The sequence below is a fragment of the Carcharhinus amblyrhynchos genome, chromosome 12, assembly GCF_965287045.1.
Source record: "Carcharhinus amblyrhynchos chromosome 12, sCarAmb.v2.hapA, whole genome shotgun sequence".
Lineage (NCBI taxonomy): Eukaryota > Metazoa > Chordata > Chondrichthyes > Carcharhiniformes > Carcharhinidae > Carcharhinus > Carcharhinus amblyrhynchos.
In genome coordinates, this window is record NC_137335.1 from 14,934,619 (window position 1) to 14,959,809 (window position 25,191).

The 25,191-nt window shown below is 46.4% G+C and overlaps 1 protein-coding gene across 1 annotated transcript in view; it reads right to left on the reverse strand.

Annotated features, from left to right (window-relative positions):
- The window catches only part of esr1 (estrogen receptor 1), a 213,646-nt gene that overhangs the window by 32,553 nt on the left and 155,902 nt on the right, over positions 1-25,191 (reverse strand). Inside the window, exons 5-6 of the mRNA XM_080200098.1 lie at positions 9,349-9,487; positions 500-633 (exon numbers count right to left, since the gene is read on the reverse strand). Coding sequence (XP_080056224.1) covers positions 500-633; positions 9,349-9,487 — 273 coding nt within the window. The remainder of the gene's footprint in view (positions 1-499; positions 634-9,348; positions 9,488-25,191) is intronic.

The following is a 25,191-nucleotide window of genomic DNA, read 5'->3' on the forward strand; positions in this document are numbered from 1 at the left end:
GTGTGTGGGTGTGTGTGAGTGTGTGAGTGTGTGGGTGTGTGTGTGTGTGGGTGAGTGTGTGTGTGAGTGTCTGTGTGTGTGTGTGTGTGTGTCTATGTGTGTGTGTGTGTGTGTGTGTGTGAATGTCTATGTGTGTGTGTGTGTGTGTGAGTGTGTGTGTGTGTGTGTGACTGTGTGTGTGTGTGTGAGTGTGTGTGTGTGTGTGTGAGTGTGTGTTAGTGTGTGTGTGTGTGTGTGTGAATGTCTATGTGTGTGTGTGTGTGAGTGTGTGTTAGTGTGTGTGTGAGTGTGTGTTAGTGTGTGTTAGTGTGTGTGTGTGTGGGAGTGTGTGTTAGTGTGTGTGTGTGTGTGAATGTCTATGTGTGTGTGTGTTAGTGTGTGTGTGTGTGTGAGTGTGTGTGAGTGTGTGTTAGTGTGTGTGTGTGTGGACTTGTTGATGAGAGCAGCAATCGCAGAAACTGCAATCAACAGGATAATCCAAAGGGAAGCTGGGACTGACCGGAATTGAGTAGGATGATGGCCTTCAGGCAGATGTACTCCTCACACTGGAGTTTTAGCAGTCGGAATCGCGACACTGTTGCTAGGAGCATGTCAAATATTTCCACCATCCCTTCAACACATTTCCCCTCGTTCCTGAAACAGCAAATTGGAAACACAAGTTCAGTCTTTACTTCTTAGAAAGAAGTGGGCAGCTTTGCAACTTCCTGAGATTTTATGGACTTGCAGCAGTTGAGAGCGGATCAGTGGATGCCTTTGTCCTCCTTCTGAGAATAACCAAATATGTGGACAGCATTAGAAACAGATCAAATAGGCAAACCTGTGGAAAACAGTGTGGACAAAGTGCAAGGACATGTAATTTTAACCCAAGAAGGATAACCAGTGACCAGGAACTGTGAAGGAGCAAAGAGATTTGGGAATCCAGGTACACAATTGTTTTTTAAGATAGTAGGCAGCTACACAAAGTAATCAAAAAGGCTAAATATTGGCTTTTATCTTCAAGGTGGACGAGACGCTTCTGTCTCACAGAATTCTGGTCAGAACCCACCAGGAGGACAGTGTTGAGTATCTCACCTGTGGAAGGATATATTGATCTTTGAGTGTGTACTGTACAGCTTGGTATCGTCAAAGTGACCGGGAGACTCCGAGAATTAAACTGTGAGGACAGATTACATAAACTTGCCCTCTGTACCCTTGAGTTTAGAAGGTTAAGAGATGATCTACTTGAGGTGTGAATTAGATTTGGAGGAATAGATGAAGAGGCATTTTTATTTCCTCTTGTGAGAGTGTCAAGGAGAACATAGTCTTAAAATTAGAGCTGATACTTAGGGGTGATATCAGGCAGCACATTTAATTGATTTGATTTATTATTGTCACGTGTATTAACATACAGTGAAAAATATTGTTTCTTGCATGCTATACAGACAAAATATATCACACATAAGGAAGGAAACAAGTGAATGTAGTGTTCGTTCATAGATAGAGTGCAGGAAAGATCAACTTAATATGAAGTGGGTCCATTCAAAAGCCTGTCAGCAGCAGGGAAGAAGCTGTTCTTGAGTCGGTTGTTATGTGACCTTAGACTTTTGTATCTTTTTCCCAATGAAAGAGAGAACGTCCAGGGTCTATGGGGTCATTGATTATGCTGGCTGCTTTTCCCAGACAGTGGGAAGTGTAGACAGCGTTAGTGGATGGGAGGTTGGCTTGTGTTGATGGATTGGGCTTCATTCACGACCCTTTGTAGTTTCTTGCGGTCTTGGGCAGAGCAGGAGCTGTACCGAGCTGTGATACAACCAGAAAGAATTCTTTCTATGATGTATCTGTAAAAGTTGGTGAGAGTTGTAGTGGACATGCAAAATTTCCTTAGTCTCCTGAGAAAGTAGGGACGTCAGCAGGCTTTCTTAGCGAAAGCATTGGGGTGGAGGGACCGGGACAGGTTGGTGGTGACATTCATATAAGACAGTGTAGAAACTTGGAACTCACTCCCCTAAGAGATGTTTCTTGGGTCAGGGGTACCAAAGGATACTGGCAAGCAAATGTAGCTTTACTTGAATGAACCATCTTAAGGAACTGAATGGTTAACTCCTCTTCCAAATGTTTCAATGTAAGGAAGTAACACAGTGGTATTGTCACTGGAATAGTAATCCAGAAATCCCAGCCAAGATCTGGAGACCTGGGTTCAAATCTCACCATGGCTGATGGCAAAATTTGAAATCAATAAAAAAATCCAAAATTAAAAGTCGAATGATGACCATGAAACCATTGTTGGAAAAACCCATCTGGTTCACTAATGTCCTTTAGGGAAGGAAATCTGCTGTCCTTACCCGGTCTGGCCTACATGTGACTCCAGAGCCACAGCAATGTGGTTGATTCTGAAATGGGTTAGGGTATATGCTGGGCCCAGCCAGCAATGCCCACATCACATAAATGAATAAAAACACAGTATCACGTCCTTTTAGAATGGGGTTTTAAAGGATGAGAGCATCCCCACAGTGCAGAAGGGGGCCATTTGGCCCATCAAGTCTGTATCAGCCACAATCCCACCCAGGCCCTATTCCCAGAAGTCCACACATTTACCTTGCTAATCCCCCTGGCACAAGGGTCAATTTAACATGGCCAATCAACCCAACCTACACGTCTTTGGAAGGTGGGAGAAAAATTGGAGCACCCAGAGGAAACCCACACAGACACGGGGAGAACGTGCAAATTCCATGACCCGAGGCCAGAATTGAACTTGGGACCCTGGCGCTGTGGGGCAGCAGTGCTAACCGCTGTGCCACCCAGTTTTAGTTCAAATGACAATGCTTTGTCATTGAAAACATATCAACATAAACAATTTGTACTTACTTAACATTCTTGAAGTGATAAAGTGTTGAAAGCCATTTCACAGGAGCATTACAAAGCAATGTTTGACATTGAGCCACACGATAAGATTCTAAAACCAAGGCACACATACTTGGTCAGAGAGCCAGGTTTCAAAGAGCAGGTTAATAGAGGAAAGGGAGGCAGTGAGGTTCAAGGAGATAATATCAAGGGTTTTGGCTGAACAGCTGAAAGCAAGGCCAACCGTGATGAAGCAATTGAAGTCTGGAATAATGAAGAAGATAACATTGGGGTGGCACGGTGGCACAGTGGTTAGCACTGCTGCCTCACAGTGCTAGAGACCTGGGTTCAATCCCAGCTTGGGCCACTATCTGTGTGCAGTTTGCACATTCTCCCTGTATCTGCGTAGGTTTCCTCCAGGTGCTCTGGTTTCCTCCCACTATCCAAAGATGCAGGTTAGGTGGATTGGCCATGCTAAATTGCTGCTTAGTTTCCCAAAATGAAACCACAAAGGTTGTAAAAGAAGCCCAGTCCATCACGCAAACCAGCCTCCCAAGCATTGACTCTGTCTACATTTCTCTCTGCCTTGCCTGGGGTCACGTACCAACTGACTCAAGAACAGCTTCTTCCCTGCTGCCATTAGACTTTTGAATGGACCCACCTTGCACTGAGTTGATCTTTCTCTACACCCTAGCTATGTCTGTAACACAATGGCTGAGATTTCCCCAAAAAATTCTAAGTGTCAATTTGCATAAAAACAGAAGTGAATCACATTGTTTTTAGCGGGCGTTTCAAAATGAATTTCCCACACTCCATGCAGTGCAGAGTGCACAAGCGTGATTCACGTTCAAAACCAGTGGGTGGGACCTAATCCCACTGGAGAAGCCAGCAGCGTAGTGCTGAGTGGGCCACTGCGCATGCGCCGATCTGTCAGCACCGAGATTGGCGCATGTGCTGTGGTCCCGCACTGCCAGCCCTGCTAAGCACACAGTAAACCCCATCACTGATTTGCAGGCCAACCCCACCCCTGTAACCTCTGGCCTCTGGCCCAGCCCTGACACACCACTCCCTGTCTGCCTCAATCTTCCTGAGCTCTCCCACCAACACACACACACACACACACACACACTTCCGGTCTGCGAATCCCCACCTGTTCTTGGCAGCCCTGACCCCCCTCCCTTCCCAGGAGTCATCCAGACCCCTGGCCCAATGAAGGAACAGCACTCCAAAAGCTCGTGAAAGCAAATAAACCTGTTGGACTTTAACCTCAACTTTAACCTTAATTGTTGTTGGAGATTCTAATTTTAAATGTACATATTATTTTGTTTCCTTTTCCTTTCTATCTCTTCTCTTCCTCTCCAAATAAAACCTTCCCTTCTCTCTTTTTTTTATTGCCCCTCTGTACCCAATTTGACATTGAGTTTTCCTGATCTGATTAACACTTCCTCGACAGTACCTGAACTGCTAATTTCACAATCCTAACTGGTTAAGGAAACACGCAGGGCGGGATTCTCTGGCTGCGCTCGCCTGAAAGCCGGAGATTCCCACCCGAACCCGATTTCAATGGACCTTTACATGGTTCCTGTGCCCCCTCCACACCACCCGCAGAATTCCAGTGGCGGGCAGGATAGGAGAATTCCGGCCACAGTTGCTTGCTGCATTCACTTAGATCCCAGATACCCACTTTCAAACCAGACCTTTCAGCAATTGCAGACAATTTTTAAACTTAGAAGTTGAAGGGCATGTCTAATTAATGGCAGATGCTCTTAGATGCATTCTTCCAAGCAAATCAGGCATTAATATCTTTGAATGAAATGTTAAAATGCTCACAGTTACTTAGAGAGACATGTTGCATCTGTTTCCACATCCTTGCCAGAGGCACAGTGTGACACAATGGTTAGCATTACTGCCGCTCAGTGCCAGGGACCCGGGTTCAATTCCCAGCTTGGGTCACTATCTGTGTGGAGTCTGCACATTCTCCCCGTGTCTGCGTGGGTTTCCTCCAGGCGCTCCAGTTTGCTCCCACAGTCCGAAAGATGAGCTGGTTATGTGCGTTGGCTGTGCTAAATTCTCCCTCAGTGTACCCAAACAGGCATTGGAGTGTGACAACTGGGGGATTTTCACAGTCACTTCATTGCAGTGTTAATGTAAGCCTACTTGTGACAATAATAAATCAACTTACACAACTTAAAGGAGGCTGGGTACAAAGCCAACCTGAAACAATTACAATGGGATTGAGAGAGAAAAGTAGAAACATGAGTTAAATGGGCGGCATGGTAGCACGGTGGTGAGCACTGCTGCTTCACAGCTCCTGGGTCCTGGGTTCGATCCCCAGTTCGGGTCACTGTCTGCGTGGAGTTTGCACATTCTCCTCGTGTCTGCGTGGGTTTCCTCCAGGTATTCCGGTTTCCTTCCACAGTCCAAAAATGTGCAGGTTTGGTTGATTGGCCATGCTAAGAAATTGCCCCTTAGTGTCCAGGGATACGTAGGTTAGCGGGGTTAGTGGGTATAATATGAAGGGATATGGGGATAGGCCTGGGTGGGATTGTGTTCGGTGCAGACTCGATGGGCCGAAGGGCCTCCTTCTGCACTGTAGCGTTCTATGATTCTAAATTGCAACATAGATTGGCCAAGTTTGCCTCAGGACGTGAGTGAGAAATATCATTACTTAATGGATATGGTCATGTAAAATAGGCTGCCAGTGACATTCAATAGACAATAACGACTATAAACTATACCAAAAATTTTAAGTTTATTTGTCAGTGGCACAAGTAGGCTTGCATTAACACTGCAATGAAGTTACTGTGAAAATCCCCTAGTTGTCACACTCCAGTGCCTGTTCAGGTACACTGAGGCAGAATTTAGCACGGCCAACGCACCTAATCAGCACCTTTCTGACAGTGGGAGGAAACCGGAGCACCTGGAGGAAACCCAGGCAGACATGGGAAGAATGTGCATACTCCACGCAGACACTGACCCAAGCACCTGGAGGAAACCGGAGTACCCGGAGGAAACCCAGGCGGACATAGGAAGAATGTGCATACTCCACGCAGACAGTGACCCAAGCACCCGGAGGGAACCGGAGTACCTGGAGGAAGCCCACGCAGACACGGGGAGAATGTGCAGCCTCTGCACAGACAGTGACCCCCGAGCTGGGAATTGGACCCGGCTCCCTGGCACTGTGAGGCAGCAGTGCTAACCACTGTGTCGTTGTGCCCTACATTCCTTCAAGACTCAAAGAAATATCAGCCAACTGTGGCTATGAGAGAAGTGAAGGATTGTATAAGATTAAAAGGAAAGGCTGGTAAAATTATCGGAAATAGTATTGACCCTGAGGATTGTGTTACGATCCCTCGTGATGTTGTAAATAGACCAGGCGATCCGAAAATGGAACCCTGGATCAAAAGACTGCACCTTTCACTCTTACAGAAAACCTGGAAGAACTGAGTCACAGCTTTTAACAACTAGAAAAAACATGGATAAAACATGAAAAGTTTGACTAGAATACAATACTCCATCACTCCTTCCTTATCTTCACAAAGCTACTCAGACTTCAAAGATAACACAGATTACACAATGTATCTTTTTTAAATTCATTCATGGGACATGGGCGTTGGTGGTTGGCCAGCATTTATTAGTCATCACTCGTTGCCTGGGGTCAGTTGAGAGTCAGCCACATTGCTTTGGCTCTGGAGTTATATGAAGGACAGACCAGGTGAGAACGACAAATTTCCTTCCCTAAAGGACATTAGTGAGCCAGACAGGTTTTTCCGACAATGACTTCATGGTTGTTAGTAGATTCTTAATTTCAGATTTTTTTCATTGAATTCAAATTCTACCACCTGCCATTGTGGGATTTGAACCCGGGTCCCCAATACATTAGCTGAGTTTCTGTATTAATAGGCTAGCAATAATACCACTAGGCCATTGGCTCCCCTAGTATCATATGCTGTAATATTCTCAATAAACATACAGTATCTGCATCCAGCAGGCTAACTGTGGTTCAACAGCACCCCACTCCGAACCCAGTGGCAGATGCCACTCAATCGAATTCTCCTCAAATTCTCCCTAGCTCATGGTCGTACGAGGGTTTCCAAACCCCACTCTCAGAAATGCACACTTCAAAATCTTCTTTCAAACAATACTTTTACTCAGCTGTTTTCATCAAGGATCCACCTCCGAGTTTTCCAACTCTCCTTTTAACATTCCTTTGTCTTGAAAGCTTTCATATTTTTCATAGAATCACAGAATTCCCACTGTGCAGGTGCAGCCATTTGGTCAATTGCACTGACTTTCTGACAGAGTATCTTACCCAGGCTTGCTCCCCTGTCCTATCCTGCTAATTAGAAATTTACCACAGCCAATCCCTCTAACCTGTACATCTTTGGGACACTAAGGGACAATTTAGCATGGCCAATCCACCTAACCTGAACATCCTTGGACTATGGGAGGAAACCAGAGCACCCAGAGGAAATCCACCTTGACACAGGTAGAATGAGCAACCTTCAGTCAGTCACCCAAGCTGGGAATCGAACCTTGATCCCCAGTAGTGTGAGGCAGCAGTGCTAACCACTGTGCCACCCTCAACACAGCCTTGGAGATCCAGCCAGCAATTGCCTCATTATTTCTTTCAACGATTGTCTCACAGGATATACAAGGATACCACAAACCTTAGGATCACATCAGATATCTTTGGTATTTTATTAGTCAACTTTACCAGTTGTTTAACTTTCCAGCTGTGTTTTTAGCTTTCTGATTGTTCATTTGACTTCTAATTTCCTGGAATTTCTTTTCATTCTCTCGTTTCCATAACTAGCTGTTCTTTATTTTCTAGTGTTCCTTTTGGGAAGTTTGCCTTTTTGTAGCACCCTTGTCCCGCTTCTGCTCCCGACAAAGCTGAGAGAAGTATTCTCTCTCTAGCTGAGCAGTCCCATCTGCCTGGATTCAGCTAAAATATCGTCACAAGGTCTGTCTCTCCCAAAGTGGCCCCTGGTTGCTAAGCACCACCATATTCTTTCCCCAGGCTCATGTTTACCTTTCCCGTTGTAAACTCTCTCTCAACGCAGTGGAAGCACAGTTTGAATTGAAATCGAAACCCCGTATACATGCAATACCTTTGTCTAACATGTGTTGTACCCTTTCCTACACAGAAATACTAAATTAAACCCTCTTAAATCTATAGCTTATTTCTAACAGCTAACAAATATAGAACATTTAAAACCAGCAGGACTTGATGGTTTGAGTTCTAGGGAGAGGTTGGATAGACTGGGACTTTTTTTCCCTGGAGCGTAGGAGGCTTAGAGGTGATCTTATTGAGGTCTATAAAATAATGATGGGCATGGATAAGGGAGATAGTCAAGATCTTTTCCCAAAAGTAGGGGAGTCTAGAAGGAGGAGCATAGGTTTAAGGTGAGAGGGGAGAGATACAAAAGGGTCCAGAGGGGCAGTTTTTCACACAGGAGGGTGGTAATTGTCTGGAACAAGATGCCAGAGATAGTAGTAGTGGGTACAATTTTGTCTTTTAAAAAGCATTTAGATAGTTACATGGGCAGGGTGGATATAGAGGAATATGGGCCAAATGTAGGCAATTGGGACAAGTTTAGTAGTTAAAAAAGGGCAGCATGGGAAAATTGGGCTGAAGGGCCTTTTTCTATGCTCTAAACCTCTATGACTTTATGATCTCTGCTTCTTGACAATTGGGAGGATTTTAGAATAGCAGATTGTAGAATCCCCCCAGAAGGAGGCCATTCAGCCCATTGAGCCTGCACCAGCCACAATCCCACCCAGATCTATCCACATAATCCCATGCATTCACCCGAATGCCCCCGACACAAACGGGCAATTTACCACGGCGAATCAGCCTAACCCGCACTGCTGCCTCACACTGCCAGGGACACAGGTTCAATTCCCAGTTTGGGTCACTGTCCGTGTGGAGTTTGGACATTCTCCCTGTGTCTGCGTGGGTTTCTTCCGGGTGCTCCGGTTTCCTCCCACAGTCCAAAGATGTGTGGGTTAGGTTAATTGGCCATGTTAAGGCGATCTTTAGTGTCAGGAGGACCAGCAGGATAAGTACGTGTGGTTACGGGAATAGGGCCTGGGCTGGATTGTGGTCAGTACAACCTCGATGGGCTGAATGGCTTCCTTCTGCACTGTAGAGATTCTATGATTCTATCTGGACCTTTCAGTATTCTGTAAATTTCAATGAGATTCCTTCTCATTCTTTAAAAATCCATTGAGGATCGATCCAAAGTCCTCAAACGCTCCTCATACGTCAAGCTTTGCACTCCCAGGATTATTCTTGTGAACCTCTTCAGGACCCTTTCCAAGACCAGCACATCTTTTCTTAGATACGGGGCCCAGAATTGCTTGCAATATTCCAAACGTGGTTGGACCAGGACCTTATAAAACATTGGCAGTCCATTCCTGTTCTTGTATTCTAGTCCTGTCAAACCAAATGCTAGCATATTTGATCAATGCACCATCTACGGAGCCCACAATGTGTGCAGCAATAAGCTAGGATGGGCATACCTGTCCAAAACCAGATCCGGTGCAAATATGAGCTTCCCGGGGTGTTCCATGGAGCGCCACACGAGACCAATCATCAGGATTTCTAACCAGCAGCATTCCAGCAACTGCACCTGGTCATGAAGGGTTAAATTCACAAATCCTGGGGGAGTGAACAGAAAAGACATACACATATTACACACAGACACCAAAGACAGTGAACACAAGATACTGAGCAAATACTGAGGCCGCCAGACCTTACCATCGACCAGCAGAACGAGCCGGCAAGATCACGAGAGCGCCGAGAAATCAGGTTTGTGCCCGATTTCGCGCCCCTCACAATCTTGCCGGCACCAGACATCCAGCGAGGTCAGCCTCGCACCCGAAAAGGTGGGACGCTCGGTCCGGGAGGGACGGGGATCGGACGCAAAGCCCTGCAGTAGCGGTGGGAGGAAAGAATCAACCACAAAGGCTGGCTTTAGCTGGGGGAGGCAGCCAATGATAGCTCTGCATTTGTAGTACACAGAGATCCGAGCATGCGCAATGGTGCCCTCTGCTGCAACCTGCTGGCTTTTGGCGAGCTTTGGGTCCACCCACTCCTGGCGAGAAACAGATTTAATTCGTTAGAGTGAGGTAAGATTCCGCTTTTAATTCGCCCAAAAACATCAAGATTGGTTCTCACCTGTTTTCACACTAGTTTGGCACTCGGAATATTTTTGGTCAGATTGCCCTGTGAGAATTCTGCCCACATTTGGAGATTGCAATCACATTGACAATATGGATTAAATGAAAATTGAGCCATTGATGCATCTTACTATGCTGTCCAAGAACAGTGATAATTTCTTCACATATAATTTGCAAAAAGGATGGGATTATGGACTAGGCTTGCATCCCCTTGAATGTAAAAGATGAAAAGGCAAACTAATCGAGGTGGTTAAGATGAGTTTGATAGACTAGATAAAAACTGTTTCTTCTGGTGAGGGGTATCCAGACAAGGAGATGTAGCCTGAATACTATACTTAGAGCTGTGCTGGAGTGAGATCAATGTGTGATGCTAAAGGGGACTAACAGGGTTGACGTAGAGTGGATATCTCCCCCTGTTGGACATTCTAAAATGACAGGTCACAGTTTTAGGTTAAACGGGGGGTAGATTTGAAACAGAAATGAGGAGGAATTATTCCACTCAAAGGGTCATGAATCAGTGGAATTTCCTACCCCAGAGTGCAGTGGACATTAGAGCAGCACAATGGCACAGTGGTTAACACTGCTGCCTCACAGCACAGGGACCCAGGTTCAATTACAGCGTTGGGTCACTGTCTGTGCAGACTCGGCACATTCTCCCCATGTCTGCGTGGGTTTCATCCGGGTGCTCCGGTTTCCTCCCACAGTCCGAAAGACGTGCTGGTTAAGTGCTAAATTCTCCCTCAGTGTACCCGAACAGGCGCCAGAGTGTGGTGACTAGGGGATTTTCACTGTAACTTCATTGCAGTGTTAATGTAAGACTACTTGTGACACTAATAAATTAACTTTATCTAAAGTGTGACTCAGTGTTATGTCCGTTCTCTTAAACTTTCTCTTCAGTGAAATGGGGGGATTTGTAATATTGTGTGCATGCCAATACAGATAGTGATACAGTTTAAAATCTTAAGTTTAACCATGAGATGGTGACAGCAGACAGTAAGAGACTGCGATCTTGATGAGTGAGCATTGGGATGAAAGCCCTGTGGTGGGCACTCCCCAATCTTCTGGTTGGCACTGCAGGTGGGCATGATGCCCATTAGCAGGCTGGATTGTAAACTGCTGCCTCCTCCAAGTCCTACAATAGAGCTACCTGATGAATTGTGTCATGTTCCGATTGATCCCGGTTGTCAGGGAGACAGGAATTTTAATACTGTAGCCTGTCTCCAGATTTGATGGGTTTTGGCCAGCTCGGAGAAAGGAAAAAGAAAGAACCATCTAAAGCTTGGCCAAGTCTTTCGTCTTTAATATCTTGTTTATTTTAATTTTATGGCTTTTCCCCTTTTGAAAGGTAGTAAAGACAAGGCAACTTGTATGCTTACTCGCTGTGCCTGGCTGGTTTGGCCAGACCAACATTGTTTCCGTTAAGATTTATAGACAGGGCATGGTTAAGAGGCTGATATCATCACGTTGGCTAGGATTGTGAGTCTAAGCTTCATTCTTCCCTTAGAAACCTGCCCTGTGCACTGAAGCTAAAAGAATATAGTGGCGCTACAACCACACCATCCACTCACACAGCACTCTAATCAAAATATTCTGCCACTTTTCCATCCTAATCGGTCTACTCCGGAAGTTCATCCGTGTTGATCTCCGAGATATTGAACAAGATGCCGCTGACCCCCAATGCCCCCTTGCACCCCCGCCCCCCCCCCCCCCCCCCCCACCATCTCCCAATGTCCATCAATGTCACCACAATGCACGGCCCTTGCTAACTGACTAATCCCAGCTAAACAGCTGCAGGACGGACACAGAAAGCACCATAAAATGGCGACTGCAGTGAAGGAGGCCCACTCTGTCCGTGCTGGCTCCCGGCTTTTACACTGCGCCACTGAAAGTCGCCTCCCTCCATTTACCCAGTTCTCTTTTGAAGGCTTTGGTTGAATCTGCCTCCACCGCATCCTCAGGCAGTGCGTTCAAGATCCTAACCTCTCACTGTGTTTAAAAAGAAAAAGGTTTTCCTCTTTTATCTATCACCTTATAGAATCATAGAAACCCTACAGTGCAGAAAGAGGCCCTTCGGCCCATCGAGTCTGCACCGAACACAATCCCACCCAGGCCCCACCCCCACATATTATAGCCACTAATCCCTCTAACCTACACATCCCTGGACACTAAGGGGCAATTTCTTAGCATGGTCAATAATCTAACCCACACATCTTTGGACTGTGGAAGGAAACCAGAGTACCCAGAGGAAACCCACGTAGAAACGAGGAGAATGTGCAAACTCCACACAGACAGTGACCTGAGCGAGGAATCGAACCCAGGACCCTGGAGGTGTGAGGCAGCAGTGCTAACCGCTGTGCTACCGTGCCTTAAACCAGTATCCTCTGGTTCTCCATCCTGCTGTGCAGGTGGAACAGTTTCTCCCTATCCAATCTCTCCAGGCCTCTCATGACTTTGAACACCTCGATCGAACAGCGGTCAGCACTGCTGCCTCACAGCGCCAGGGACCTGAGTTCAATTCCCGATCCGGGTCACTGTCTGTGTGGTTTGCACATTCTCCCCATGTCTGCGTGGGTGTCTTCTGGGTGCTCCGGTTTCCTCCCACGCTCCAAAGATGTGCCAGTTAGATGCATTGACCATGCTATATTGTCTCTCACTGTCGAGGGGATTAGCAGGGTATATGTGTGGGGCTATGAGGATAGGGCCTGTGTGAAATTGTTGTCAGTTCAGACTCGATGGGCTGAATGGCCTCTTTCTGCACTGGAGGAGTTCTGTGAAAGAACCAGATGACTTTTATGTGCAGTATCACCAAGTGTAATTGGTCATTTTTTTCCGGAATGTTTGTTTGATCATGGCTTTTGCTTTAAAATGATGGCGAAGAGTAAACTGGGGTGGTCAGTGCCGGGGGAGGGAGGCTAAGGCATTGGGCTGTTGATGAATGCGGAATTGGCATGGTGTTCACAGAGTCAGATAAATTAGTCACAGGCAGCCCATCCAGCCACTAAGGAACTGTCTAGGATACCTCCTCCTCTTCCCCCTCCTCTACCTATCTTCCTCCCCCTCTTCCTTCCCATTCCCTCCCTCTCTCCCTCCTCAGTTGGTGCTAAGAGATGCCCCTCGTAAAGCATGCAGGTGTTCAGGCAATGAAGAAGACACATGGTACATTATCCTTCACTGTTAGAGGATTTGAGTGGCACAGTGGTTAGCACTGCTGCCTCAGAGTGGCAGGGACCCAGGTTCAATCCTGGCCTTGGGTCACTCTCTGTGCAGAGTCTACACATTCTCCCCATGTCTGTGTGGGTTTCCTCTGGGTGCTCCATATTCCTCCCACATTCTGAAAGACATGCTGGTTAGGTGCGTTGACCCAATCAGGTGCCGTAGTGTGGCCACTAGAGGATTTTCACAATAACTTCATTGCAGTGTTAATGTAAGCCTTATTTGCGACCCTAATAAGTAAACTTTAGTTTTTACAGAAGCAGGGATGTGTTGCTGCAATTTTACAGGGCCACACTTGGAATATTGTGTGCAGTTTTGGTCTCCTTATCTGAGGAAGGATGTCCTTGCTATAGAGGGTGCACAGCTAAGGTTTACCAGGCTGATTCCTGGAATGGTGGGAACTGATGTATGAGGAGAGATTGAGGCGGTTAGGACTGTATTCACTGGAGTTCAGAAGAATGGAGGGGAGGACGGATCTCATAAGCCTGTAAAATTCTAACAGAACTAGACAGGGTAGATGTAGGAAGGATGTTCCCGATGGTTGGAATGTCCAAAACCAGGGATCATAGTTTAATGATATGGGGTATCTTGGACCAAAATGAAGAGATATTTCTTCACCCAGAGAGTGATAAGCCTGTAGAATTCGCTTACATACAATGTAGTTGAGGTCAAAACATTGGACCAGTGGCTCATTGGTTTAGAGATATGATTCTTGCTTCAAACTCCTCTCTAAATGAGTATGAGAGAGGTCCCGGTTTCGAATCCTGGATGAGATCTGTGTGTTGCCAATTTTCGTATCAAATGCCAGTTGTTTAAGGGCACGGTGATTAGCACCGCTGCTTCACAGCACCAGAGACCCGAGTTCAATTCCAGCCTCGAGTCACTGTCTGTGTGGAATTTGTACATTCTCTCCGTGTCTGTGTGGGTTTCCTCAGAGTGCTCCGGTTTCCTCCCACACTCCAAAGGTGTGCATGTTAAGTGGATTGGCCATGCTAAATTGCTTCTTATTGTCTCAAATTGTGTAGGTCAGGTGGATTAGCCATGGTAAATGTACAGTGTTACAGGGATGGAATAGAGGAGAGGGCCTGGATGGATTGGTCTTTCAGAGAGTCGGTGCAGACTTGATGGGCTGGATGACCTCTTTCTCCACTGTAGGGACAATATGGTTGTGTGGTTTGGTACTATCCTCCACCAAATTTCCAATAGGAGAATTGCTTCTTATCTAAGTGGATGTGGCCTCCTGTTAAGGGTCCTTTGTTGCCTTCTCCACCTCCTCCCTCTTCCAGCAGCTTGTCCTGTTCTGTGTCACCTCTACTCATTGTCCTGAGACACCAAAAGGGATATGAACTATTGTACCCATCCCTAGGAGCAAGTGACTTGTGCAGAATTCATGAAAGTCGGTACAAAACCCCACAGTACATACCACACTGCTGCCTATAGATTGAGAATTTTAAATAACTTTACAAATCTCCATACATCTCAGCCAGTCAAAATCAACCAGCAGCTCACCTGAAAGTAGTTGATTGTTTGTTTGTTCCTTGATCTCCCACACCGGAATTTCCCCGTCCAGCCTGCCACGGGAATCGTAGCGGGTGGGACAGAAAATTTGGCAGACCAGGCAAAGGTCCGTTGGTCTCGGGCGGGAATTTTGGGTCTTGGAGTGAGCGTGGCCAGAACATCCCCACCCCATTTCACCATAGGCATTGGGGGGGCTGGAATACTGAGAGGTCTAGATAGAGTGGACATGGAAAGGATGTTTCCACGAGTGGGAGAGTCTAGAACTCGAGGGCACAACCTCAGAGTGAAGGGACGCTCCTTTAAATCAGAGATGAGGAGGATTTTCTTCAGCCAGAGGGTAGTGAATCTGTGGAACCCTTTGCCGCAGAGGGCTGTGAAGGCCATGTCATTGAGTGTCTTCAAGACAGAGATAGATAGGTTCTTGATCAATAAGGGGATCACGGGTTACGAGGAGAAGGCAGGAGAATGGGGATGAGATTCATATCAGCCATGATTGAATGGCAGGGTGGACTCGATGGGACGAATGGCCTAATTCTGCTCCTCTATCTTGTGGTCTTATGGAAGGAGACCCAACTGGCAGCCAATGGCGAGTTGTCTCCACTACTGGAAGACCAGCCATGGGTGGGCTTAGGTGGGGAGCATAAAATCCCACCTCGAATTAGAGTAAAGAAAGAGAAACCCTTAGTTTTACCAAAAAGAGTAGGAAGCCAAATTCACCAAAAGCCAACCATGAAATCAATCGAGAGAAAATAGGATATGTGAGCGAACTAGCAAGAGACATAAAAACCGATGGTGGTATCTTCTATAGTTTTGTAATATGGAAAAATAAATCTAGGCCCCTCATAGGCAGAGAAAGGAGAAAATACGGGCTGGATTCTCCGGCCTCTCCCGCCGCTGGAATTCTCCAGACCCGCTGCAGTGAACCAAGATTTGGCTGAACGCCAAATTCTCCATTCTCGCTGCCCTTGTGAACGCCTGCAGAATTCTGCTTTATATACTTTTAAATTCTTTCATGGGAGGTGGGTGACACTGTCCATGCCAGTGTATCTATTGGCCATCCCTAACCATCCTTGAGAAGGTGGTGGTGAGCCGCCATCTTGAATGGCTGTAGTCCGTGCGGTGTAGTTACAGTGCTGCTAGGGAGGGAGTTCCAGGATTTTGACCCGGTGGCAGTGAAGGAACGGCCGATACATTTGCAACTCAGGGATGGTGAGGGTGGGCGGGGGAGCGGGGGTGGAGGAGGGGGAGGCAAAATACTGCAGATGCTGAAATCGGAAACAAAAACAGAAAATGCTGGAAAATCTCAACAAGTTTGGCAGCATCTGCGGAGACAGGATAAAGTCAATGATTGGAAGTGACAAAGGGTCAGCCTGACTCAAAACTCATATTCTCTCTCCACAGTGGCTGTCAGCCCTGCTGAAGTTTCCCAGGATTGTGAGGGGCTTGGAGGGGAACTTCCAGGTATGTGGTTTTCCCGGATATCTGCTACCCTTGCCCTTCCAGATGGTCGCAGGTTTGGAGGACGTTCTGGAAGGCAGTGGGGGAATAAGGAAATGGCACAGACATTAAACAAACGTCTTTATCTTTCTTCACAGTAGAGAACACAAAAAAACAAGTTTGAAATTATTGAGGCACTCCGGTCCAGGAAAATGAGAAACCGTTAAAAATTAGGATTTGCAAAGAAATAGCGCTGGTGAAGATGATGAGATGGAAAGTGGCCTGACCGGGTGGCTCACACGCTTGGGTTTAAGAAGAGACTGCAACAACAGAAGAAGATAGGCACCGACACCTCCTCCACGATCGTCTTTATCACCGGTGCCCCACAAAGCTGTGTTCTCAGCCCCCTTGCTATACTCCTTATACACCTATAACTGTGGTTAAATTCTTTTCCAACTCGATTTTCAAGTTTGCTGATGACACCACCATAGTGAGTTGGATCTCAAACTAGACACAGTACAGGAATGAGATAAAAAAATCTGGCAAACTGGTGCGACAACAACCTGTCCTGGTCCCCCCGCGCTGACACTATACTGAAGAAAGTCCACCAACACCTCTATTTTCTCAGAAGACTAAGGAAATTTGGCATGTCAGCTACAATTCTCATCAACTTTTATAGATGCAACATAGAAAGCATTCTTTCTGGTTGTATTACAGCTTGGTATGGGCTCCTGCTCTGTCCAAGGCCACAAGGAATTACAAAGGGTTGTGAATGTAGCTCAGTCCATCATGCAAACCAGCCTCCCACCTATGGACTCTGTCTACACTTCCCACTGCCTCGGAAACACAGTCAGCATAATTAAGGACCCCACACACCCCCCAGACATTCTCTCTTCCACTTTCTTCCATCGGGAAAAAGATGCAAAAGTCTGAAGTCACGTACCAAACAACTCAAGAACAGCTTCTTCCCTGCTGCTGTCAAACTTCTGAATGGACCTACCTTGCAATAAGTTGATCTTTCTCTACGGCCTAGCTGTGATTGTAACACTACATTGTGCACTCTCTCCTTTCCTTCTCTATGAACGGCATGCTTTGTATAGCACGCAAGGAAGAATACCTTTCTCCATAAGCTAATACATGTGACAATAATAAATCAAATCAAATCAAAAAGGTGACTACAGAGATAAGGGGTGGAATTTTCCAATCCCACCCATCCAGGACCGGAAATTCCCACCCAACGCCAACAGGTTCTTAATGGTTTGTCGAATTGTCCCCCGCCAACCCTGTGATGGAACTGGGACATTTTTCCCAGTTGATGTATTGATCTTCCAGAATTCCCTAGAATCCAGAATGTTCCCTGCGAATTGGAAAGTAACCCTACTATTCAGGAATGAGAGAGAAAATAGGAAACTAGCCTGACATTAATAAGTTTAAGCTTATGCTTATTTACTACTGTCACAAGTAGGCTTACGTTAACACTGCAATAAAGTTACTGTGAGAATCCCCCAGTCACCACCTGTTTGGGTGCACTGAGGGAGAATTTAGCATGGCCAACGCACCCTAACCAGCACTTCTATCAGACTGTGGGAGGAAACCGGAGCAAACCCAAGCAGACACGGGGAGAACGTGCAGACTCTGCATAGAAAGTGACCCGAGCTGGGAATCGAACCCTGGTGTTGTGAAGCAGCAGTGCTAACCATTGTGCCACCACATCGCCCTAGGCAAAATGCTGGGAGATAACATTAGAAACATGATAGAAAATTGTAACAGGATAGAGCAAAAGCAATACGGATTACCAAATGGAAATCAGGTCGCAGAGAGATTTTTGAGTTCGCAACTGGCAAAAGAATGCAATCAAATGCTACATATTATACAAAATGAGGGTTCAAGGAGCTGAGGGTAATCAGAGGATCCCTGAAGTACAGAAGGAGGCCATTTGGCCCATCGAGTCTACACCGACCACAAACCCACCCAGGCTCTATCCTCATAACACCATGCATTAACTCTAGCTAGTCCCCCTGACACTAAGGGGCAATTTAGCATGGCCAATCCATTCCTGTAACCCACAATGGCTTGGGTGGGATTGTGGTCAGTACAGGCTCAATGGGCCGAACGGCCTCCTTCTGTATTGTAGAGATTTTATGGGTTCAATGTCAGTGGGAATAGAAGGTGGAATTTTCCCATTCCACCTGCCGTGGGAATTGTAGTGGGCAGGAGTGGACCAGGTAAAACGATCTTGGGGCGAATGTGGCTGGAAAATCCTGCCCAAAATGTCTTCAAAGTCATGGGAGAATTGGGATTCAGAGGAACCTGAGTCTACTCATATCCAAATCACAGGAAGTTAACATGCAGGTACCACAAGCAACTGATTCACTCGATCTCATCCAGAAACTACTGCTTTGTCCTGTAAGGGAGGATTCAGTAGATTTGGCCTATATTTCCCAGAATTTATAAGATTGAGAGGTACATATAAAAATCTCAGGGGACGTGACAGGGTAAGATGTTGAGGATGTTTTCCACTCACTGGAGAGGCTAGAATTAGGGGTCAAACTCCCAGTCAACCATTTTAGACCGAGATGAAGTTCCCTCAAAAGATAGTATATTTTTGGAATTCTCTATCTCTCGGAGTGATACATGCTCAGTTGTTGAGTAAAGTTTATTTATCAGTGTCACTGTGTCAGGCTTACATTAACACTGCAATCAAGTTACCATGAAATTCCCCTCGTCGCCACAGTCCGTCACCTGTTCAAGTTAATGCACCTACCCAACAGGTCTTTCAGACTGTGGGAGGAAACCAGAGCACCCCCCACACAGACACGAGGAGAACATACACACTCTACGCAGACAGTGACCCAAGCTGGGAATTGAACCCAGGTCCCTGGTGCTGTGAAGTAGCACCGCTAACCACCGTGCTACTGTACCAATGTGCAAGTCAGCGAGAACAGTTACTATGGGAATGAAGGGATAGGGCATAGTGCAGGATGGAACAGCCATGATTTTAATGAGTTGTGATGCAGGGGCAAAGGCCTGAATGGCCTACTCCCACACCTGTCCTGGTAAGTTGTTGGAAGGTATTTTGAGAGACAGGATCTACAGGAATTCAGAGACACAAGGACTGATTAGGAACATTTAGCATAGCTTTGTGAGTGGAAAATCATGTCTCACAAATTTGATTGAGTGTTTTGAAGGCGTAACCATGAAGGTAGATGAGGGCATTGCAGTTGATGTTGTCGGCATGGACTTTAGCAAGGCCTTTGACAAGGTACCAAATGGTAGGTTGTTGCATAAAGTTAAATCTCATAGGGTGAGGTAGCCATATGGACACAAAATTGGCTTGATGACAGAAAACAGAGGGTGGTTGTAAAGGGTTATTTTTCAAACTGGAGGCCTATGACCAGGGGTGTGCCTCAGGGATCAGTGCTGGGTCCACTATTATTTGTCATTTATATTAATGATGTGGATGAGAATTTAGTAGGCATGCTTAGCAAGTTTGCTGATGACATCAGGATTGGTGGCATAGCGTACAGTGAAGAAGGTTATCTAGGATTGCAACAGGATCTTGATCAATTGAGCCAGTGGGCTGATAAGTGGCAGATGGAGTTTAATTTAGATAATGCATCACCTCACATTTTTGGTAGCTCAAACCAGGGCAGGATTTACTCAGTTAATGGGTGTAAGGTTGTGGAGAAAGTTATAGAACAAAGAGATCTAGGGGTACAGATTCATAGCCCCTTGAAAGTGGAGTCACGGATGGACAGAGTAGTGAAGAAAGCATTTGGCACACTTGGTTTCATTGGTCAGAACATTGAATACAGAAGTTGGGACATCTTGTTGAAATTTGTCCAAGACATCAGTAAAGCCACGCTTGAAATACTGTGTACAGTTCCAATCACCCCATTATAGAAAGGATATTATTTAAATAGAAAGATTGCAGAAAAGATTTACTAGGATTCTACCAGGACTTGATAGTTTGAGTTATAAGGAGAGGCTGGATAGACTGGGGCGTTTTTCTCTGTAGCGTAGGAGGTTTAGGGATGATTTTATAGAAGTCTATAAAATAATGAGGCGCATAGATCAGCTAGGTAGTCAATATCTTTTCCCAAAGGTAGGGGAGTCTAAAACTAGAGTTTAAGGTGAGAAGAGTCCAGAGGGGCAATTTTTTCACACAGAGAGTGCTGAGTGTCTGGGACAGGCTGCCAGAGGCAGTAGTAGAGGTGGGAATAATTTTGTCTTTTAAAAAGCATTTAGAAAGTTACAAGGGTCCAATGGGTATAGAGGGATATGGGCAAATGTGGGCAATTGGGACTAACTCAGGGGTTAAAAAAAGGAGTGGCATAGAGAAGTTGGGCTGAATGGCCTGTTTCCATGCTGTACACCTCTACTACTCTACGCTTCTTAGGTTCCTGTGCTCTGTATGGGGAGTGAGTAAGAGCAGGATTAGATTGATTGGAATATCACAGGGTGATGGGAAATAAGCAGGAGAGTGGGGTTAGAGAAGCCTGTTCTTGTGCAGAAAGACATCAGCTCAAACCTGATGAGCAACGTGACCCATCTTTAATCTGGAACATTCTGTGAAGAGGAAGGCTGGAAGTACAGTTGATGCTGAGATAGGACACCACCCAGAAAATTACAATAGGCCTCTACATTGCCAGCTACAGAGGGAGAGATCAGTCAGCTTGAGTTCTTGGCATCAATTGCTAACTAGTGACCCCACCCCCCCCCCACCACCCCGTCCACCCCCACGCACTGCAAATTTGACCACGAGGTCAAAGGTTGTGCAAAGTCAGCATTATGCTTGCCTGCGCAACCCACCCCCCACCATAATTAAATTAAAAAATTGACTACCTGGTCAACTTGATGCCTTTGGGGAAATAACCCAGCACAAGGCTGTATCATCAGTGAGGGCCATGTTGGTGAGGGGGGGAATTCAAATCTGAAAGTGTAAGTAGCACGGTGGCGCAGTGGTCAGCACTGCTGCCTCACAGCGTCAGAGCCCGGGTTCAATTCCTGCCTCGGGTCACTGTCTGTGTGGAGTTTGCATGTTCTCCCCGTGTCTGCGTGGGTTTCCTCCAGTTTCCTCCCACAGTCCAAAAATGTGTGGGTTAGGTGGATTGGTCATGCTCAATGGCCTCTTAGTGTCCAAAGATGTGTAGGTTAGATGGATTAGCCGTGGTAAATGTGTAGGATTACAGGGATAGTGATGGGGAAAAGGCATGGGTAATATTGCCTGGCAGAGAGTCGGTGCAGACTTGAATGGCCTCTTTTTGCACTGTAGGGATTCTACGATCAGTTGTTGTTCAATTCGTAATTAGCTCTGAATCAGAAGGGAGTGGGCCAACATTTTGCACTAGAGACTCAAGTTCATGATCTAGGCTGATACTACAGCTGGAATGGTGGAACTGTTCTATGAGGAGAGATCGAGGAGACAGGGCCTCTAGAGTTTAGAGGAATAGAAAATGGAAACATGCAAAATTGTTAGTGTTCAAGGTGCAGGAAGGATGTCTCCCCTCATTGCAAGGTTTAGAACCAGAGGATACCATCTCAGCCTAATGGGGGGAGCCATTTGGGACCAACATGAGAAGGAATTACTTCACTCAGTAGGTGGTGAGTCTTTGAACCCTCTACCCCAGAGGCCTGTGGAGATTCAATCAGTGGACAAGTTCAATACAGAGAGAGATTGTGTGATAGGGTGGCACTCCTAGAAGTTTACAGCATGGAAACAGGTCCTTCAGCCCAACTTGTCCACACTGCCCAGTTTTTATCACTAAGCTAGTCTCAATTGCCCCTATTTGGCCCATATCCCTCGATACCTATCTTATCCTAAATGCATTTTAAAAGACAAAATTGTACCTGCCTCTACTGCCAGACTTGGCAGATCGTTCCAGACACTCAGCACCCTCTGCGTGAAAAAATTGCCCCTCTGGACCCTTGTGTATCTCTCCCTTAAACTTCTGCCCTCTAATTTTAGACTCCCCTACCTTTGGGAAAAGATGTTGACTATCTACCGTATCTATGCCCCTCATTATTTTATAGACCTCTACAAGATCACCCCTAAGCCTCCTATGCACCAGGAAAAATGTCCTAGTCTATCCAGCCTCTCTTTATAACTCAAACCATCAAGTCCTGGTAGCAAATCCTTTTTGCACTCTTTCTTAATATCTTTTTTATAATAAGGTGACCAGAACTGTACACAGTATTCCAAGTGTGGCCTTACCAATGTCTTGTACAACTTCAACAAGACGTCCCAACTCCTGTATTCAATGCTCTGACCAATGAAACCAAGCATGCCGAATGCCTTCTTCACCACCCTGTCCACTTGTAACCCACTTTTAAGGAGCTATGAACGTGTACTCCTAGATCTCTTTGTTTTATAACTCTCTCCAATGTCCGACCATTAACCGAGTGAGTCCTGCCCTGGTTCAATCTATCAAAATGCATCACTTCCAGCAACATAAGGTACTTCAGCTTTGTTAGCAATAATAGGTATTTATTGATGAAGAGAATTCAGGTAGAGAGATTGCAGCCCATGGCAGCCTCAGGGCAGAGCTCCAGTCCTCATATGCTTACAACATGGCTGCTCGATGATTCTGCACCAGGGAGGAATCCACTCTCTGGAGTCATCACTGTCTCTGAGATCCCTTGGTCCCTCAAGCCAGGCGACCCTCTTCTGCTGTGCTGGCCACTATCACCACAGATACATCTCCAGCTATTAAAGACATCGAGGGATATTGGGAAGTGTCGCCATATCCCCAATTCACCTGGAAAATGTCATTGAGGTGGAGGATCAGCCATGATCAAATTGAACAGCAGAACAAACTCAAGGGGCCGAATGGCCTACACCTGCTCCTATGTCCTTAGGTGCCACTTTTCAGAAGGGATGTTAAACTAAAAAAGCCTTTTTGCTGACTGCAAAAGAATCCACTGCACTATTTGGAAGAAAGAGTAAGGGAGTCCTCCCTCGCATCCTGGCTACTACTTGTCCCTAAACCAACAACGCCTTCTCCAACAGCAGTCATGTTACTGTTGATAGGAGATTGCTGTTTCCAAATTGGACAGCTGTGTTCTGGACATCAAAACAGTGACTACTTAGGTTGATTGGCCGTGCTAAATTGACACTTACGGGGGAGTTTCCCATCCTGTCCGCCATGGGAACTGTAGCGGACGGGGACATGGACTATGCAAATATCTGTTGATTGGCCATGCTAAATCGATATTTTAGGGGTGACCTTTCCCATCCCGCCCGTCACGGGAATTGTAACGGATGGGGGGATGGAGGGTAAGGGGAGTGGGGGGGGGGGAGGAGGTGGAACATGCAAAGATCCATTGACCTCGGGTGGGATTTTGGGGTCGAGCCGGAACATCCCACCTTTAGCTTCAAGGGGGATTGGCAGGGTGGGGGTTGCGGGGATAGGGTCTGGGGTGGGATTGTTATTGATGCAGGCTGGATGGAGCGAACGGTCTCTTGCTGCACTGTAAGGGTTCTATGATGCTATGAGTACCCGTGAAAAACCATTTCTCTCAAAGGCACAACCCAATTGCAAGTCCCTTCTCATCTCATGCGGGGAAGAGGAAGATCTGTCTTTCTTTGGCTGTTGGCAATGAAAAGCTGGCTGGAAAGCTCTCGCGTGTGATGAGGGTTCAAATCCGAGAGAAGTCTGAGTTCGGTGAATTACAGATGCCTCTGGCAACTTCATCAAGAATGATCTAACTCCCTACCTGATATTTAATGGAAAGCCAGGAGCAAGGAGCAAGGATTCAGGTCACTATCCGCACTCTGGGCTCAGATTTTAGCTATTTGACTTTCTTTGCGAATTCAATGTACAAAAACAACCTGACCTATCCGAAAAAATGTGTTTCTGGATCCCGCTTTTGAGGTTACCTAATAAAAAAGAGCACAATTTATATTCCTAGTTATTGCACGATGCTATCATTTATTCAGGCCACTGCCAAGTTACATCTTAAGAGGGGGCTTTATCGATGGAAATGATCTCTCAGACAGATCAAACACTGGATGGGAGAGAGCCCATTACAGCTGTGCTCTCAGACATGGCTATCTGAATTGTTGGAACAAAGCCATCAGATAGGACACAATAGTCGGCCAGGAAATGCATTTCTGTAAAGGCGGTGTGGTGGCGCAATGGTTAGCACTGATGCCTCCTAGCATCAGGGACCTGGGTTCGATTCCCGATTTGGGTGCATTGAGTCTGCACATTCTCCCCGTGTCTACATGGGTTTCCTCCAGGTGCTCCAGCTTCCTCCCACACTCCAAAGACATGCTAATTAGACGCGTTGGCCCTGCTAAATTCTCTCTCAGTGTACCCAGACATGCACTAGAATGTGGCGACCAGGGGATTTTCGCAGAAACTTCATTGCAGTGTTAATGTAAGCCCACTTGTGACACTAAGGGGCAATTTAGCATGGCCAATCAGCCTAACCTGCATATCTTCGGAGTGTGGGAGGAGACGAAGCACCTGGAGGAAACCCAGGTAGACACGGGGAGAATGTGCAAACTCCACACAGACAGTGACCCAAGCTAGGAAGTGAACCCGGGTCCCTGGCGCTGGGAGGCAGTAGTGCTAACCACTGTGCCACCGTGCCACCCAGTCACGTCCTCAATGCTGCACAGTTGGAGGATCTAAACGTAAAGATATTGGAAGCCAGTCAAAGATGGCCCTGGGAGTGAAAGTGAGGCATGATGCTAGGGTAGCGTCCACTTGGAGCTCATTCCTAAGGCCAGTGGCACAGTCAGTGTCGCTACATTGGGCTTTTTGACGTAAGCACCCACAGTCCAAAGATGTGTGGGTTAGGTTGATTGGCCATGCTAAGAAATTGCCCCTTAGAGTCCAGGGATGCGTAGGTTAGAGGGATTAGTGGATATAATGGGGGTAGGGCCTGCATGGGATTGTGTTCAGTGCTGACTCGATGGGCCGAAGGGCCTTGTTCTGCACTAGAGGGTTCAATGAGTTTATCTGAGGCAGAAGTGGGGTTCTCTGATCCTGGGGGTACCCTGCCCGC